The 17674-nt window shown below is 40.5% G+C and overlaps 3 protein-coding genes across 3 annotated transcripts; all 3 read right to left on the bottom strand.

The window, feature by feature from the left end:
* Positions 1-2228: 2228 nt before the first annotated feature.
* Positions 2229-7286, bottom strand: LOC149304039 (vomeronasal type-2 receptor 26-like). The gene is made up of 2 exons (XM_089479667.1): positions 7280-7286; positions 2229-3133 (listed from the first exon to the last, which is right to left on the bottom strand). The coding sequence occupies exons 1-2, from the start codon at positions 7284-7286 to the stop codon at positions 2229-2231; spliced, it is 912 nt and encodes a 303-aa protein (XP_089335793.1).
* A 530-nt stretch (positions 7287-7816) lies between these two features.
* LOC149304038 (vomeronasal type-2 receptor 116-like) lies at positions 7817-13327 on the bottom strand. Its single transcript, XM_089480939.1, has 4 exons — positions 12542-13327; positions 11126-11353; positions 9967-10093; positions 7817-8733 (listed from the first exon to the last, which is right to left on the bottom strand). Exons 1-4 carry the CDS (start codon positions 13325-13327, stop codon positions 7817-7819), a joined length of 2058 nt encoding a protein of 685 aa, XP_089337065.1.
* Positions 13328-13720: 393 nt separating this feature from the next.
* On the bottom strand, positions 13721-16985 carry LOC149304037 (vomeronasal type-2 receptor 26-like). Its single transcript, XM_089480938.1, has 3 exons — positions 16771-16985; positions 14127-14418; positions 13721-13747 (listed from the first exon to the last, which is right to left on the bottom strand). Exons 1-3 carry the CDS (start codon positions 16983-16985, stop codon positions 13721-13723), a joined length of 534 nt encoding a protein of 177 aa, XP_089337064.1.
* Positions 16986-17674: the final 689 nt, after the last annotated feature.

The following is a 17674-nucleotide window of genomic DNA, read 5'->3' as shown; positions in this document are numbered from 1 at the left end:
CCAAATGCATCTGAGGAAGTAGGCTGAAGTCTATGAAAGCTCATGCTGCCAACTTCTTTCTTCCAGTGAGTCTATTAATAAAAAGACTTACTAAGCTTGAGCATTTGTTATATTCCTACAAAATTCCCTCCGCCAACGCAGCTGGAGGCAGATGCAGTCGCTTCTCTTAGCCATGCATTTCTCTGTAAGATTAATCTACTGTCCAAATTCATGCCCATATTTCTGTTTTTATGAAGGACCAACAACCGAAAAATATGGGGCTTTTTTTACATGTTGTTCAGTCTATATAAAACGAAAAGATTTCCAGCACTCAAATAGTGGGTATCTCTTATAATAAGGGACTCTTTCCAGCTCTTCAAGGGACAAACTTTCCAGCTCTCAAATACTATAAGGAACATCCATTATAATAAGGGGCACCTTGCTAGCTTATGAGCAGCAAGTTTTCTGACCCTCCAATATGGGGCATTCCTTATAATAAGGGACATCTTCCAGTCCTATAAGGAATAAACATTCTGGCCCTTCAATAGGGAACGTTCCTTATAATAAGGAACACCTTTTAGTCCTATAAGGAAAAGGCTTTCTGGCTCTCAAACAGGGGACATTTCTTATAATACGAGACATCTTCCAATCCTATAAGAATAAACTCTCTGGTCCTCAAATAAGGGGTATCCTTGATAATAAGGCACACCTGGCAAGCTTTCTGGACTTCAGATAGGGAACAAAACTCACTGAGCAGACCTGGATTGGTGACTGTGAGTCAGAGCCAGATTTAGATTTGCACAGGAAAGACGGAGGAAACATACCCTCATCTGCCATTTTCTAATGCCAATCCCTTCACCTCAGTCCCAAAATATTGCACTGGGCACCAGGAGATGTCCCAGACAGAGCTGAGCTGCTTCATTTTGTACTAGCTGCAGCTTCTGAGTTTTCCTCAAGGATAGCCCCACATGGGAAGCATTACAGTAGTCTAACTATATGTGCCCATGTAGAGGTGTCTAATCCTTTGTCTGGGTGTATGCCTAAGTTGCCTGCCAACGTACCCCATGAATTTCAGAGTGTTTTCTTACGGAACGTAGTTTGTCATTGCCGTCTTTTAAAATATAGCCTCCAACCCTTAGTATTCATTTGCCATCTCCCATCTAAGTACAAGCCATGCCTGACACTGCTTAATTTCTAAGATCAGATGGGATCTGGTGTCTTCAAAGCATTTTAGCTCAGTGTCCGACCTTTTATCCATCCCTATTTAAAGGATATTTCCACACTCTCTTCCATTTACACCCTGAAAATTCCTCCTTTCAAGGTGTTTAATTTTTTAACCATCATCACCATAATCTTTCCCCAACTCCCCACCACCATAATCTTTCCCCAGCTCCATAAACTATCCTATTACACAAGGATGCTACCCCATTCCCTATATTGGGGCATAATTCAACTGCCATTCCAGTCAGCTTTGTCACACTGAGGTTGAGGTGTGAATGTGATTTTCAGTATCTTTGTTGGACCTTGAGATACTCTTGGAAATCAGGAAGCAAAACCGGAGAGCTCCAGGTGAAGGGTTTATTTACAGGGGATAAGGAACTGCTATTTACAGATGCAGAAGACAGTTCTAGGATGGAAACAATCACTCTGACTTACTCCTTAGCAGCTCATAGCAACACATAGCTATACTAGAGCTCCCTTTGATACTCACTGACAACCCCCAACTACACTGATTCCACAACTCCACAACTATAACACACATTTGTTTCCATTAGGGTTAGCCTTATATGCACTTAGCTGATGCAGCCTTCCAGTACATGGCATTAGATATTACATCATACATACAGAATCACAGGTTCAGTCCAATACACAATTAAGTGTCTGGCCACTTCAAAATCATTTATTACTAGATGTTCTGGCCTTTTACTCATGTTGGACTTTGCCTAAGTTTGATCATTCTAGGCCAAATCTACCTGAAAAGAGCCAGAGGCTATAGAAGAGCTTCCTTTGCACAGATCTAATCTTCCGTACATCTACTGATCCTTAGATGTTTCCTGAAACATGGAGAATAGGTTTGGAAAGAAGGATGGTAATATCCATCAAACAACTGCAGACCTCTTGTGTGTTTTAACAGAAAAAACTTTAGGATGGTAGTTACTGTGTATTTGTTTGCTGTCTGATTCATTTAGTCATTTCTTTCTTTATACATGTGAAGGGAAAGACTGAACTGAAACCAAGCCTTTAAAAAACTAATTATCTCTCTTTTGCATTAGCTGCTCCCTTTTGTTCAAATCGGGCCTTAGTAGAATAATGTAACATTTGGGGAAAAAGATACAGCTGAGTAATGCAGCCCCTGAGGCCAAGATAGAGAAGATCTCCAGGGCTACTGTATATCTTCCTATTGTGCTGAAGTAGGCTGGAAGAAAAGACAGCCAAACACTGCAAAAGACCAACATGCTGAAGGTGATGAATTTGGCTTCGTTAAAACAGCCAGGTAACTTCCTGGCCAGAAAGGCCACAGTGAAGCTGACAATGGCAAGAAAGCCCATGTAGCCTAAGACGCAGTAAAACATGGCGACGGACCCTTCATTACATAACAGTATAAATTCTGCAGACAATGAATGCATGTCCAAATCTGGGAACGGAGGAGAAGTGAAAAGCCAGAGAACACAAAGCCCCGCTTGAAAACTGGAGCAGGAAAGGAGAATGGAATATGCCAGTCTTTTCCCCAGCCATCTCCTCATCTGGGATCCTGGCTTAATAGCTGTGAATGCCAAAACGACAGATACGGTTTTTGCCAAAATGCTTGAGAGGGCGATAGAGAAGATGGTGCCAAAAGTGGTTTGTCGGAAAAGGCAGCATGCCTTACTAGGGACGCCGATGAACAGCAAGGAAGAAAGGAAACACAAGAGGAGGGAGACAAGGAGAATGTAAGTGAGACCAATGTTGTTGGCTTTGACTACAGCGGTGTCTCGGTGCATGATGAAGATTCCAAGCACAAAGGCTGTGATCAGTGATAACACAAACCCAAAAAATATTGATACAATGCCCAAAGTATCCCCAAAAGCTAGAAAGTTTGGACTCTTCAGAATGCATTGATTGTGGAATTTGTTTGCATAGTGACCTTCTGGACATTTGGCACAGGTTTCCTTGTCTGAAAAAGAAAGCAAACAAACAAGTGTCAGCTTTTTAAAAAGGCATTATTGTTTCCAAAATTAAAAACTGCTGTATTGGGAGCCCACTATTATTATTATTATTATTATTATTATTATTATTATTATTATTATTTATATCATGCCTTCCTCCCAGTACAGGGACTCTAGCTAATGAAGCGTCTTCTCATGTGCAGCTTCCAATTGTTGCAGATCACAAGATATGTTCTTAAAGTTGGTGTTCATTCGAACAATCCACTAAAATATGAATTATATGTGCTTGGTTTGAGGTACAATTACAAAAACGTTCACTATGTGTATCTCACAATTGCCAGAATGGGAAAAAAACCATTAATAGATTATTGTATGTTTTCAAGAAAACAAAGCCTCCCATTTCGACATCAGATTTTTCTAGTAACCTTTTATTTCTAATAGAAAATATTACATGCCTTTCAAATTTTCCCCCTCAAGATCTACAATAGGAAGTATCTATAATATCTATAAACAGTACAAATGTTGTTGTTGTGTGCCTTCAAATAATTTCCAACTCATTTTGACCCTAAGAAGAACGTATTGTGGGGTTTTCTTGGCAAGATTTATTCAGAGGAGCTTTGCTTTTGTTTTTCTCTAAGGCAGAGAGGGTGTGTTGAGGCCAAGATCACCCAATGGATTTCTATGGCCAAGTGGAGATTCGAATCCTGGTCTCAAGAGTTGTAGTCCAACGCTTAAACCACTACACTAACCCTCAAGTAGGAATGATACATAATGCATAACAATATAATGCACAATGGTATGTTGTACCAGTCTGATTTGTGAACATCCCCTCTGGACATGGAGTGCAATCGTAACAGCAGAATTTCTTCCGCTCTATCTTTTTCTTCCTGTAACCTGGATGGCAGCAGCTGTTGCAAAGAGAAAGCGGTGGTGCCTGTTCAAAAGCACAGAAGGAGCTTAGCAAGAGAAAAACGTTTGGGGGATTCATCTCACACTAAATAATCTAGGAGTAAGCAGGTGGGACAATGAGATGGGATCAGCGAAACTTCAAAATACAGAAAATGGAAAACGTACTCGTTGTACTTAATATCATATATTCTCAACAAAATGGCACTGGCCATGCTTTTCAAGAAATTGGACAAGAAACTGAGGATTTCATTGAATCCCCCTAAAAGCTTCTCAGGCAGTAGTTATCAAACTTTTGAGTGGGACCCTCAGGAAGTGCAAACCTTGCTTATAGGTGTGTGTGTCTGTGTGTGTCAGAGAGAGACTTGGAGGCCCTGATCTCCTCTTCCCTGTCCTCCTCCTCATCCTCCTCGTCCTCTTTCTCCTCCTCCCTAGCTGCCCCTGCCTGAAGGAGGAGGAGAGCAGGGAAGTTTGCTGGATCATGGCCTCTGATGGGGCTGATCCTGAGCCTCCCAGAAGGTGGCATTTGACAGCGTTGAAAACACATCACACAACAATGGATCACCAAAGCATTATCATGGGCAAAATAGTGAAAAGAAATGATGCCAAACCAGTATGCGTCTATTCTTAAAGTAGTGGGATTGTGATGGGACAACAAGACAGTGCAATAATATCCCCCCCTCTCTCACACACTTTTTTACATACTTGTATATGCAACTGTGTATACTGGCACATGTGGGAGAGAATGAATGTTTCTGTGTGACTATGTGTGCGTGTGTGAGAGGACATGAGTATAAATGTGAGTGAAACAAAGGATGAAAGAGCATGACTGAGTGCGTACATAACTGTGAGCACTTATGTAGGTGAGAGTGGCTCTGCAAGAGACAGTTTGTGTAAAATTTACATGTGTCAAGTACTGAATTTATTTCCCTAAAACTGTTCTAACTTGAACTATGTTATTTTCTTATAAAAGGTTTAAAATATGAATATGCTTGAATGTGTAAATGAATGCTCAAGGTCAAATGTGCTGGACAGAACGTACAGTAAATGTAAATATGCTATGTCATCAAACGGAAGAAGAATTGGTATCCATGGTACATAGCAAAATGAACAAGAAGGGGCTGGGCTAAGGGGTGGCCACATGGCAATTGTGTATATAAGCCCAGACGCTGTTTATACTGTGTGGGGATAGTGTGGTGTGAGATTTGTACAGTGGTGTTTAGTAATAGCTTATGTGTTTGGAACAAAGAACAAATAAAGCCCTCTTAGGAGTGATAAGCTGGAGAGCGCTGTTTCTTTGATCTGGCAGCTGTTTCTTCAGGCACTCTTCCAAGCAAACCAGAGGCTTGTCTTTGAGGCTTCGCTCTGCTTCGCGGTGGAGAGATTAGCTGCATCCATCTTCATCCAATCGACATCGGACCAGATTCATCAACAATATAGTCAGGAGAGGAGCAGAGTCATATCCACATGGCTGCTTGAGAGAAGGAACTGCTGTGGAAGAGACCTATCACACAAAAGCAGGAGCGAGATTGAGAGCCTATTGATGGGTTTTGTGTGTCAATGAAATGGTGCACTACAGTAATGAATGGAATAATAATAATAATAATAATAATAATAATAATAATAGGATTTATTTATATGTCGCCCAGGGCGGCTTACAACAGAGGAGATAATAGATGGTTCCCTGCGCTCAGGCTTACAATCTAAAAGACACGACACAAAAGGAGAAGGGAATGGTGAGGGGGGGGGGAGGGGATCAGGTCAAGCATTCTTCTCTTCCTCTGAGGCCTGGATCAAGGCAGGTGGACCGGAGGGAGGGCTCTTCTTCTTCAGGCTAGCCCTGATGGAGCTGGGCCAGCCTATTCTCTCCCTCACAGGCCAAAAGATGACAGTTAAAGAGGGAGGGTGCTCTATCTTCAGGCTAGCCCTGATGGAGCTGGGCCTGCCTGATCACTCCCTTTCAGGCCGGAAGATGACAGTTAAGGAGAGAGGAGCCTCTTCCTTCAGGCTAGCCCTGATGGAGCTGGGCCAGCCTATTCTCTCCCTCACAGGCTGAAAGTTGACAGTTAATACATGGCAGCAGTGGGACAGACATGACATCATGTAATAAGCACAGGCTAAAGACCCTTTTATATGGCTAAAATTGCACTTTTTAGCCTCGTGTGATAAAGTCCTATTTTTGGAAAGGTGTATCCAAATAAATACACATGCATGGGAGCCCATGATGAGGGGTCACTAATAGGCATTGGTGAACAGCTTATTTAATTTAAAATCAGAATTCAGCAACATTTTTTTTAAAAAGTGTCAGCTTGGTGGTAGAGTGGGTGCTGCACAGCTGCAAGTGATAGTGGCCGGCAGGGAGGAAGAGAGTGATAAAAGAAAATGTTTAAAATAAAGTATGTTTTAGCTATAGGAAGGATAGTTCTGGAGACAGAAGACAGAGACCTCAGTAAATTAGGGAAAAATAAGTAGCCAAAATGGGGAAAATCACATTTTTGACAGTGAGCATAACTACTCAATGTTCATAACACACACACACATGCACACACTCACTAACTCTCACACATGTTATGATCCAGTTAGACAAACGTTATCTTTGGTGTTAGTGTCAAAGATTCATTAAAAGTAATTGTTGTCTGCAAGTGGACAGACCTAGACGGATTGTCCCATGAGGGCACAATATTCCACTTCATTTTTTCAGTGTTATTTATTACCATGGGGAGCCAGCATAGTGTAATAGTTTGAACATTGGACAAGGACTCCAGGAGACCAGATTCTGAATCACTCTCAACCAGCCTCTCTCAGCCTCAGACTGAATAAATCCTGCCAGGAAAATCCTGTGATAAGCTCACCTTAGTGTCTCCGTAAGTTTGAAATAACTCGATGGAAAATAACAACCACATTTGTTATCATTATGTGCAAGAATAAAGTTTTAGTCTTTTATTTATTTCATCATTACTCTTTTTTTCATTATTAGACATTATTAAACACAGTCATCCCTCCGGATTTGCTGACTTCCCGTTTGCGGTTTTGAATTTCCGTGGGCAAGAGGCCAGGAAGGACAAAAGAGTACCCATGTCCATGGCACTTGCAGCCATTACAAACAATAGGGCTCCAATATTTGTAGTTTTTCCGATTTGCAGGGGTGAAGTCTGGAATGGATGCCCCATGAATTGGACAAGATGACTGTATTATGGCATTAAAATGAAACCTGTGTCTTTTTTATTGACAACCTAACAACAACTCACTGGCCATCTGGGTCAAAAGTGCACTTATTTCATGCCTCTCAAAGCCACTTGGTGGATTTTTTCCATACAGAATAGCTTGAGGCAACAGGGATATGGACTGACACTAGGAACATTTCTCAAGGAACACAATTGACAGTCTGGACAATAACCGAATTCTACAACATGAGTGGAGAAAATGGAAGAAAGTTTTGATATTGGAGATACAAGATAATGTAGCATTTGTAGGAGAAGATGCAACTTGTAACCCTGGACAAAATGGGAAAGATTTCAGAGAGGTGATATATCACTAGTGGGGATCTTTCCACAGAGAAGCCCAAGATCAGATTTTACAAAGGATCGCAGTAAATTATGCCAGAGACATTTGAGGATATGCTAAACTGCATAAAAAATACAATGTTTTGGAGCAACCACAATGAATTTTGTGTTTAGATGTGGGTGCCATCTCCACGATATGCCATCACGTAAGTATCAGGTATCCCATAATTAAAAAAAACACCCAAAACAATTCTGGTCCCAAGTATTTTGAATAAAAGAGACTCAACCTGTATTACAATAATTTCTCCTTCTTACAAGTTGCTCCCTCTTGTTCAAATCGGACCTCAACAATATAATGTAGCATTTGGGGAAGAAGATGCAGCCCAGTAATCCTGCACCAGAGGACAAAATGGAAAAGACTTCCACGGCTACCATATATTTTCCTTTGGTGCTCAGGTAAGTTGGGACAAAGGAGACCCAAACGCTGCAAAAGACCAACATGCTGAAGGTGATGAACTTGGCTTCATTGAAACTGTCAGGCAATTTCCTGGCTAGGAAGGCCACTGTTAAGCTGTCAAGAGAAAGAAAGCCCATGTAGCCCAAGACACAGTAAAACATGGCAACTGACCCTTCATTACACTGAACCACAATTTCTTCCATGATCAAATGCTTGTTGGAGTCTGGGGAGGGAGGAGACGTTGCCAGCCAAGCAGCACAAATGCCTACCTGGACAAGGGAACAGCCCCAAAGAACAGAATGTGCCAACCTTCTCCCCACCCATTTGTGGAAAATGTTTCCTGGCTTGGAAGCCATGAAAGCCACAACCACGACAAGGGTTTTGGCCAAAACAGAAGACACAGCAGTGGAGAAGAGAATGACAAATGCTGTTTGACGAAGAAGACAAGTCGTCTTATTGGGTTTTCCTAGGAATAGCAAGGAGCTAAGGAAGCAAAGACACAGAGATGTGAGGAGCGTGTAGCTAAGGGTTCGGTTGTTGGCTTTGACAATGGGGGTGTGCCGCTGCTTGATGAAGATCGCAAGCACTAATGCTGTCACCAGAAAAAGAAGAAGAGACAAAAAAGCTAAAATGATGCCCAAAGGTTCATCAATGGAAAGGAAACTTTGAACTTTGGGAATGCAACCATCTCTCCCCGGGTTTGGATATTCCTCTTCTGAGCAGCTGATGCAATAATCCATATCTGTAAGAGAAAAATATGTTGATGTTTGTGATAATATTTTCAGAGTGAAAATGCACCTTGATCTTCTAGGAAGCCGACAAAATAATGGTCTGAAAGAGGAAATGTGCTGGTCCTAAAGCATTGGGGACTGTTTGGATATATAATTTCCAAGAATCTGCTTTACTCAGAACTGCCATCTGCAAGCTCTCAATCCTTAACAAGATATGTCACCCATCCACCTAAAGTAGAGCACATGAGCCTCAAGAAGGAATAATAATAACAATAATAATAATAATAATAATAAATTTATTTATAGCCCGCACAATCACTAGGAATCCGTCTGGGTTACAACAGTAAAAATACATTACAATAAAATACTAAATGGTCCCTTCCCAACCCCCTCCCCAAGATTAAAACTAGAATTAATCAATCAGAGTTTAAAAACAATAAAATGTAATAGAGCATTAGGTTAAAATCAAAAACAATTTGGCGAGGAGAGAGACATACATCAGAAAACTGAGATCATATTCATAAATCAAGGGAGGAAGCTAGAGTTAGCTAGGTTCGGAAGGCCTGCCGGGAGAGATCTGTCTTAAGAGCCTTTTTGAAGTCTGTAAGAATGGAGATATGGCAGATCTCTTCCAGGAGGTAGTTCCACAACTTCGGCGCAGCAGTAGAGAAGGCCTTTTGAGTGACAGAGGTTAGCCTAGCTTTTTTGGCTGAAGTAAGTTCTTACTCAAGGACCTCAATGCATGGGATGGACAGTACGGAAGAAGGAGTTCCCTTAAGTATTCTGGACTCAAGCCATGTAGGGCTTTAAAGGTAATCACTAACAACAATAATAAGAAATTGTAAAGGACATGATTACGCATTCTCCAAAATCCTTTACCAATTTGTTCTTCACAGGAGAGGAATGGATGCTCATTTGATCTTTTTTAAGGTGAAGTGTGATGTATCTTGTCATGAGTTCAGAGCTTGCTTATTCTTTTCCCTCTGATCCAAAGGCCTCTCTCCTGACTTCTTCTCCTTCTCTTAATTATTAACTCATTCTGAGCAGTGGAGTTTGCAGTTTCCCCAAAACATGAAGAACTACATGATGGCCAAATGCTAGACCCTTTCGCCTAACTATTATGAAATCCTCCATTACTAGGAGTGTATACCAGCTTCATTTTTATGCTGTTCTTTGTAAGCAGTGCCACCTTGCTGTCTTAACATACCATCAGTTTTCTCAGCCTGAGACGACATGCCTCCTACCTGTCTGGTTTGCAAACATCCCTTGGAGACATGGCACACAATCATAGCAACAGAATGTCTCCCCCTCCTTCCTTTTCTTTCTAAAGCCGGGACAACATTTGCCATTGCAGAGAGAGGAAGGAGGCACCTGTTTTTGAAGAGAGAAAAGAATTTAGTGTTGATAAGTTATCTGAGGAAACAATGTTATAAAAATCTTCTGAGATGGGGTTATTTGACTTAGCAGAGCTCAAGTACATTAGTATTTCTCTTTAAAGATGTCGGCCGACATTCAACTGGGGACTTAACATCTTTGAGCATGGTCTGTGTGCAAAATTTAAATTAATAGTTTGTCCAGATTCACCTAGGAGCTGCTGTGACATTACAACATACAGGCATGCATAGGCCGATGGTAGTGTCTGATGTGCCATGACTTGATGTACAATGGACATGAACACACATTGCACATTCCCTGACATGCATCTGTACACCAGGTAAGAAGTGCTGGAGTACAACAGTAATGCCTGAAGCACAAAACAAATGCAATGCACCTCAGAAGTATATGATGTGCATCAGAAGTGCCTGTTGCGCATTGGAGCAATCATCTTTTCTGGAGCTTATTAATAAACAGGTATTAAAATCCCCATCACTGCCACCTACTGGCATCTGGAGAGATTAATGCAAGGGAAATCCATGCCATGATAGACGCAGGTTGTCTATTCATCTGGAACAGATCTTATTGAGCTGCCCAATGCAGTAGGCAACCTGTATCCAACCTGGTCTTCTCTGAAAGCTTTTAATGAATGGGATTTTGTCATTCTTGAAAAGCTGCCAGAGAAGACCGGGTTGGATATGGGCTGCCTACGGCCTGAGTACCGGGAGTTGTGATAAGGTCCGTTCCAGATGGTTACAACCCACGGCTATCCTGGCACGGATTTCTTGTGTGATAATCTCCTATAGGAAAGACTAACAAAAGTGGAAAAGAAACATACATTGGAGCACTTTTGCCAGTACTAAGATCTGCATCTTTGCACATTTCAACACAGAGTTTCATTTTGGCAATATAGCTATAGATGCGTAAAGTTACAAAATGTAGATGGTTATGTAGAATCTCTGCCAATGTTCGGCCTCCTGGCTTATTAGATGACAATGGAGAGACTCATGTGGGAGAGATGTTTCCAACCTGAATGAAGCCTTTGTGCCACTTGATTCTCTCCTCTTCAATGGTGAACTTTTTGCCATGGGGAGTTTGTGGATCCAGCCTTCCCATGCTGACTCTAATGTAGGAATTGTTTGGGAACGTAACTAAATTTGTAATATCAAATCCAGCTGCCAATTCACCATTGTCATTCAATGTAATTTCATCTCCAGCACTATTGTTGAATGACATCCTCTGAATCATAGAGTGAAGCTTGGTTGGGAGAAAAATAGATTTACATGAATTCATAGCATGAACCCTCAAAAGAAGTCAAAGGCCTGTTACAGACAGGCCATAATAAAGCTGCTTCGAGTCACTTTGGAGGTATGGTATTTCAATGATGCATGCGTCCTAAGAGTCCAAAAACCACACCAAAGCTGCACTGCAGTCCTTAGGACTGGAGTATGCCTTTGGTGCGGCTTTTGGAATCTTAGGACGCATGCATCATTGAAATACCATACCTCCAAAGTGACTCGAAGCAGCTTTATTTTGGCCTGTCTGTAACAGGACATTTTGACTAACCTGAGGCTGTTGTAGGTTGGACCTAACACAAGATGACACAAATCACTGAAAAAGATAATTGTTGTTGTTGTGTGGCATCATTTCTAACCTATGGTGACCGTAAGGTGACAGTAAAGTTTTTCTTGGCAAAATTTTTCTAGAATGCCTTCAGTTAATGGAAACCTGAAGTTGGACAAGATGGACCTTTGAGTCCTAAGTAAAAATGCAATCCATTTGTGACAGCAGAGTTATGAGAATAGATGACATCTTATTTTATGTAATAGATATAGAATGACAGTGGAATCAATTTCACTATTTCATTTAGTGATGTTCAGAAAAAAAAAACCCTGAAGAATAAAGAACAGTAAAGAATTTAAAGATTTAGGTGTGTTAGGCTGTAAACTCAGTATGCAGACAGATCTTGTAGCACTTCTGAGACTACAGTCACCCCTCTGTTTTTGTGGGGGATCAGTTGTGGACCCCAGGTGAAAATGGAAAATTGCTGATATTCAAGCCCCATTGGCTTAAATGGTGGTGGCACTCATGGGCACCTGTGGGTGTGTGCTGCTGGCATGCCCCCCATTTTGTCCCTCTCCATTTGTGGACCCTGAACGGGTGAAGGATGCAGATTCCAAGTCCATGAAAGTGGAGCGGCGACTGTAACTTCTTTCAGTTAGTCTCAAAGGTGCTACAAGATCTCACTACAGAGAGAATGGTGAAGTTACAATTTTGGGATGTTATGGTTGTGCTTTCTGGAAAGGACTGGAGGAATATGAGATGTGACAAGAAGAACTTGGTGACTGAGAGAACTTTGGAGATAAATATTACAATGGTCACTCTGTATCAAACATCCAAAGCAAGACAGGTTTTGACAGTAAACTGTTTCCAATAAGGTATTACCTTCCAAGATTCCACATGAGGGATCAAAGTGCCCGAACCTTCATTTGCTCTAGCATTAAATCTGGATGAATACATCATATGAAAGGCGTGTGTTAGAGCATAGACAGCATTGTAGATACTGTAGCTGTGGCCAGTCATGCTCATTTCAAAAAAGGGAGCGGAAAGGCTCTCTAGTCTCTCCTCCCCAGTACAAAGTAAGCTTGTTGAGATTTTGGCTGATGGAATGAAACAGTCAAAGGCTTGCTGCCAGAAATCGTTGATGAAACCATTTGCTTTTTCACCAGATGGATGGATAGTTTGAAGGTATTCCTGGAAGCCTTCTACATCCTTGGACTGAAGAGAGAAGGAGAGAGCACCATGGAGTTTCTGCATATTGAATGTCTTTTCAAGGATATGCAAGATAACATCCATTTGTGCTGTCAGAATCCACACTTTCACACTAAAGCTGATGTCATCCCTCGAAATCAGCACATTTGCTGCAAGGAAAAAGGTCAGCCATGCAAATGATTCTGTTCCTCCATATATGATCACTGCATTTCCTTTGATACCCTTGAATATGTCTACACTATCGAATAAACTATACCAAATTTCATCGAAACCTATATTTTTTGGAAAAACCACTCTAGAAGCAGTACAGATTCCATGTTGTGAAAACATTGGCTCCAGAGTTGACAAGAAATGCTCCCCATCTTTTGTGTCCTTTGTGATAAGTCCTACCCATTTCCATCCAAAATGCAGAAGTAATTGGACAATTCCCCAGTTCTGAAGATCTTCATTGGGGACCATGCGATAAAAGAAAGGGGCATCTGTTTGATCACTCATTCTTGGTGGAAATGAACCATATGAAACCTAAATAAATAAATAAATAAATAATGCAGGGGTGGGAATAAGGGAAATCCTCTGCTTCCTTTCTTATATTACATTTTCATTCAGAAAAATGCCAACATCAATACATTATGTAATATGCTGTAGTTGTATAATATAATTCTTCTCACAAGTCACTGAAACTTTTAGTTACAGTGTTAATAAATTTTACTGTATATACATTTCCCAACTCTTTCTTCATTTATGCCATAGTTCTGTGTATAGTTGTTAAAGCCAGATAGTGAGGAAAGCTGACAGGAAGAAAATTCATTTGAAATGTGGCGCTGGTGCAATAAAATAACAAATGAATGGGTCCTAGAACAAATCAGGCATGGACTCTCTCTAGAGGACAAGATGACTAAATTGAAGTTGTCGTACTTTGGAAATATCTTGGGATGACATGTCTCACTGGAAAAAAATTAATAATGTTTGGTAAAGTGGAAAGCAGTAGGAAAAGATGAACTCTGGTTGAAGTTCACAAGGAACAAGAAAGAAAGCCTCCTTGTTTTTATTGTCCTTAAGCTGTTCCCCACAGCTCTTGCATTTCTTTAAAGGTTACTTACATTTATTTCAAATTTATTTGATTTCAAATCAAAGTATGGGAGAAGAGAGGATTTTTTTGTACTCCAACATATCTTTGCTTACAGGTTCTTACAGTAGAATGAGCAAAGAACAGATAACTACTTGAAATGTATTGAAACATCCCCGAAGCAAATATTACCTGTGGAACCTTGTAAAGGCCTAAAATATCTGCCATATATGAGGAAACTTCCAAATCAAATCCTCCAATAGCTCCAATTACATGGCTCTGGATGCTACACTTGTAGTTAGGAATAAAGGCCTGCGATTTGAAGAGCAGGTCCAGAGTGGCTCGATAGGTCAGTGTGGCACTAGAATAGCTGTCATAGATATGGAAGCCAAGAGTGATATTGGGCAAGATCTTGGGATCCTCATTGATTTCATTAACAGCAAATGCCAAGGCTAGGATGTGCTGGAAGAACTTGGTCATCACTCTGTAAAGTCAGAACAGCTTCTTAGAAGAGAAATCATCAGAAGAAGTAAAACACATCTTGTTGGGCACATTGTTCTCAGCAGCTGGTCCATATGGAATTGAAATGCCTCAAAATATCACATTAGTTTAATCATTAATTTTAAATCAGATGCAGACAACGATCTTCAGGCCACTTGAATTATTTTAATAAGCCTTCACTGTATTTATTCCTCAATAACTGAACCCAGATTGGAGCACAAAAGGCTTCAGAATTTTCTAAAAAACCAGCAGTGGAATACTCCTATGGATTTCGCTATGGAGAGACTTCCAAAACTGTGGTCCCCCCAATGAGAAGACCTTGTAGATGGTATCTGCCAATCTTACACTTCTCATAAGTGCAGAGAGCGAGCAGATGCTGATTACAATTCTTCAACTCCCTGGTGCAGGTACAAGCAGTTATAGTAATATTCTGGTCCCAAATTGTTTAGGTTTGAAAGGATATGACTAGCATCTTAAACGGGGCATGCCCAATTGGGGTTTACCTTTGAGTAGACATATATAAAATTGCACTGTATATACATTTCTTACCTCTTTTGATGTACTATATATATTGTACTAGCACTCTATACTACCAGAAGGAAGTCCTGACACAGTTCTGCTTGGCACAGTCAGACCCCCACAGAAGAATCAATTTTCTGTTGATGCTATTAACTGCCTTCAAGTTAACTTCAACCTATGGTGACCCTGTGAATGAGACACCTTCATGTCAACCTACCCTAAATTGCTTTTCCCACATCACTGTGCAACTCACTGCTGTTGTAGGTCTGCTCAGAGGTGCATTTAGTAAAATTAAATAACACTTGTGAATAAGGACAATATCATAAGAATTGCAGCTTTCCCCAAACACAAGTCAAGAGGGAAACCAAATTATTCAAATATATGGAGGCAGATTTGAGAAGTGGCTATTGAAGAACAGGGCTGTGTGTGTGTCTGTGTGTTTGACACCTGGCTGGCTCAGTTGTTTGAGCATGAGATACTTAATCTCAGGGTCATGGGTTCAAACCCTCCGTTGGGAAATTTGGATGGCTGGTGTAGTGTAGTGGTTTGGTTGCTGGGCTTTGGAAGGCCAGGGTTTGAAGCCCTGAAATGTGTTTGTTGAACTTGAACAAGTCACACTCTCTGAGCCTCAGAGGAAGGGAAGGATAACTTCTTCTGAACAAATTCTCCAAAGAAAACCCCATTCTAGACTTGCCTTAGGGTTGCAATAATGAATTGAAGGTGTGTGTGTGTGTGTGTGTGTGTGTGTAAGTGGGCTTATGTGTGTGTGAGAGACAAGGTGGGGTGCCACCCTTTCCTACTCCTTGCTTTCCCTGTGCAGTGCTGGAAGAGCAGTTGGAAGAAAGAAGATAAAGCTATATTCCCTTTTGAAGAAATATGGGTTGAGAGAATGTTCATCCTTACCTCTGTTCCTCCCAAACTTTAGTGTCTTCCAAAAGCCTAAACAGCTGATTGAAGCACTAGGTTTTTATTCAACATTTCCCCTCCCCAATTGAATTTAGGTATACAAGTAAATTCTTCTCCTTGACCAAGCCCTAGCTGTAGACTATCAAGTGAGATAGATTATGGAAGATATCACCAAAGGAACAGGGATTAGGAACCTGGAGTGAGTTTCTGAAGATGTTTATCATCCTCCATGCCCCTTCTACTGACTCTGCTTGATTGTTTTACCCTCATATAGATGAGAAACATATTATGATTTTATTCTTGCTAGTGCTGTTGTAATTACTTTCAGTGTTTTGGTTTGCTGAGCTTTTTTGAACTATGTAAGCCACTTTGTCTTGGTTTTGCTCCAAAGTAGCCAAAATTGACTTTTAAATAAACAACATGAATGCCCACAGTTGTCTTTGGGATTGTGACTCGATCTACAAGACAGGCAAAAGCATTGCCCATTCCCTTGACTGTGGCTCCAATCCAAATTTCCTTTCCAGCTGCTGGTTTTCATATTTTATTTTTTATTGTATTGATTTCATTTATATGCTGCCTTTTTCCCTGAAGGGGCCCAAGGGGACTCACAGATTTTCACAGGACAAATATCAAAAACCTGTGTATAATGTGTAGTTTGTCTCTAAAAGAAGATGTAATAGCACCAACAGAATATGTAGATGGAAAATCTATGCCTTTTCCTTCATTTTGCACATCATTCAAAATCAAATTGCAACAATCCACTAATACCTCTTTCTGCAACAAATAAGCAAACAAAAACAAGGCCTTTGCCCACTATAAGATTAGTACAGTTTGCCAACATAGAAGTGCAAGATTCTTTCAAATAATATCAACATCCTGGAGATAGATGAAATAAAAATTAGTTCCTCACGCTTGCAGGTCATATGACTCCTGAGAAGGATGGTTTTGGAATGAAATTGAAGGAAACAGGTGATGGAGATGAGATGCAATCCCACCAATGAGGATGTCATTTGGACGGTGCCACTCATGTGGAATAGGAAGAGGATCCATTGGTGTGCACTTAATAGTATCAACTGTGTAAATCAAATGAATAGCCAGCAATACTTGTAACAGTAGAGGCAGCATCACAGCATCCTATTGCATTGCTTCCCTCTAAAGGGAGACTTTTCTAGTATTCCTGCAGTGTAACTGCCAGCGTTAGCCTGTTTTGCAAAAGCTGACTGACAATATCCCATTGTGTACTGGCTTAAAAGCTGTGTGGTCAACTGTCAAGTTGTCATCTCTCTCTCTCTCTCCCCCAGGACCTAATTTTAACTGTCAGTGGTGTATTGGAGTATTTATAATCTTTTAAGACTTTAAAAAATAGTGCCCTCTGGAAAAGCCCTGGAGCATTAATCATGAATTGATTACAATGGTTTTGATAACCTGTTTTTTTAATCCCTTCAACATCGTCAATACAGTAGTATGATTTTCAACACAAATTATTTCCTAACATTTCCACACAACTATCCTCTGATTCAAGGATGGCAACCAGATATCCAAAAGTATTCCATCAGTGAGGAAGTATGCACTCAATTAATTATTGTTATTATTATTATTATTATTATTATTATTATTATTATTATGCTTTATTCATATAGTGCTGTATATTTGCACAGTGCTCTACAAACAAACAATAAGAGTAAACCTGCCCATGGCATATAATCTAAGAAATAATAGCATAATACATATAAATAATACATAACAATACAGGAAAGGGTTCAATAAAACAGGCAACAAATTAAAAAGGTCAAGTAGCAAATAGGAGTCACGCA

Source organism: Sceloporus occidentalis, unplaced genomic scaffold, assembly GCF_023333645.1.
Source record: "Sceloporus occidentalis isolate IW3139 unplaced genomic scaffold, rSceOcc1.0.p SCAF_14, whole genome shotgun sequence".
NCBI classification, from domain to species: domain Eukaryota; kingdom Metazoa; phylum Chordata; class Lepidosauria; order Squamata; family Phrynosomatidae; genus Sceloporus; species Sceloporus occidentalis.
This window is presented reverse-complemented; position numbering and strand designations above follow the sequence as displayed.

What these genes read in the sequence shown, in the direction of transcription:
- LOC149304038 (XM_089480939.1), bottom strand. Translation starts at nt 13,327, where the DNA reads ATGGTCCCCAATGAAGATCTTCAGAACTGGGGAATTGTCCAATTACTT. An exon ending in CTCATGTGGAATCTTGGAAG is followed by an intron (nt 11,354 to 12,541) that starts GTAATACCTTAT and finishes CTCCCAACCAAG; the next exon opens with CTTCACTCTATGATTCAGAG. An exon ending in GGCACAAAGGCTTCATTCAG is followed by an intron (nt 10,094 to 11,125) that starts GTTGGAAACATC and finishes CTTCAAAAACAG; the next exon opens with GTGCCTCCTTCCTCTCTCTG.
- LOC149304037 (XM_089480938.1), bottom strand. Translation starts at nt 16,985, where the DNA reads ATGCTGCCTCTACTGTTACAAGTATTGCTGGCTATTCATTTGATTTAC. An exon ending in GAGTCATATGACCTGCAAGC is followed by an intron (nt 14,419 to 16,770) that starts GTGAGGAACTAA and finishes CTGACTTTACAG; the next exon opens with AGTGATGACCAAGTTCTTCC. An exon ending in GCCTTTACAAGGTTCCACAG is followed by an intron (nt 13,748 to 14,126) that starts GTAATATTTGCT and finishes CTTGTCCTCTAG; the next exon opens with AGAGAGTCCATGCCTGATTT.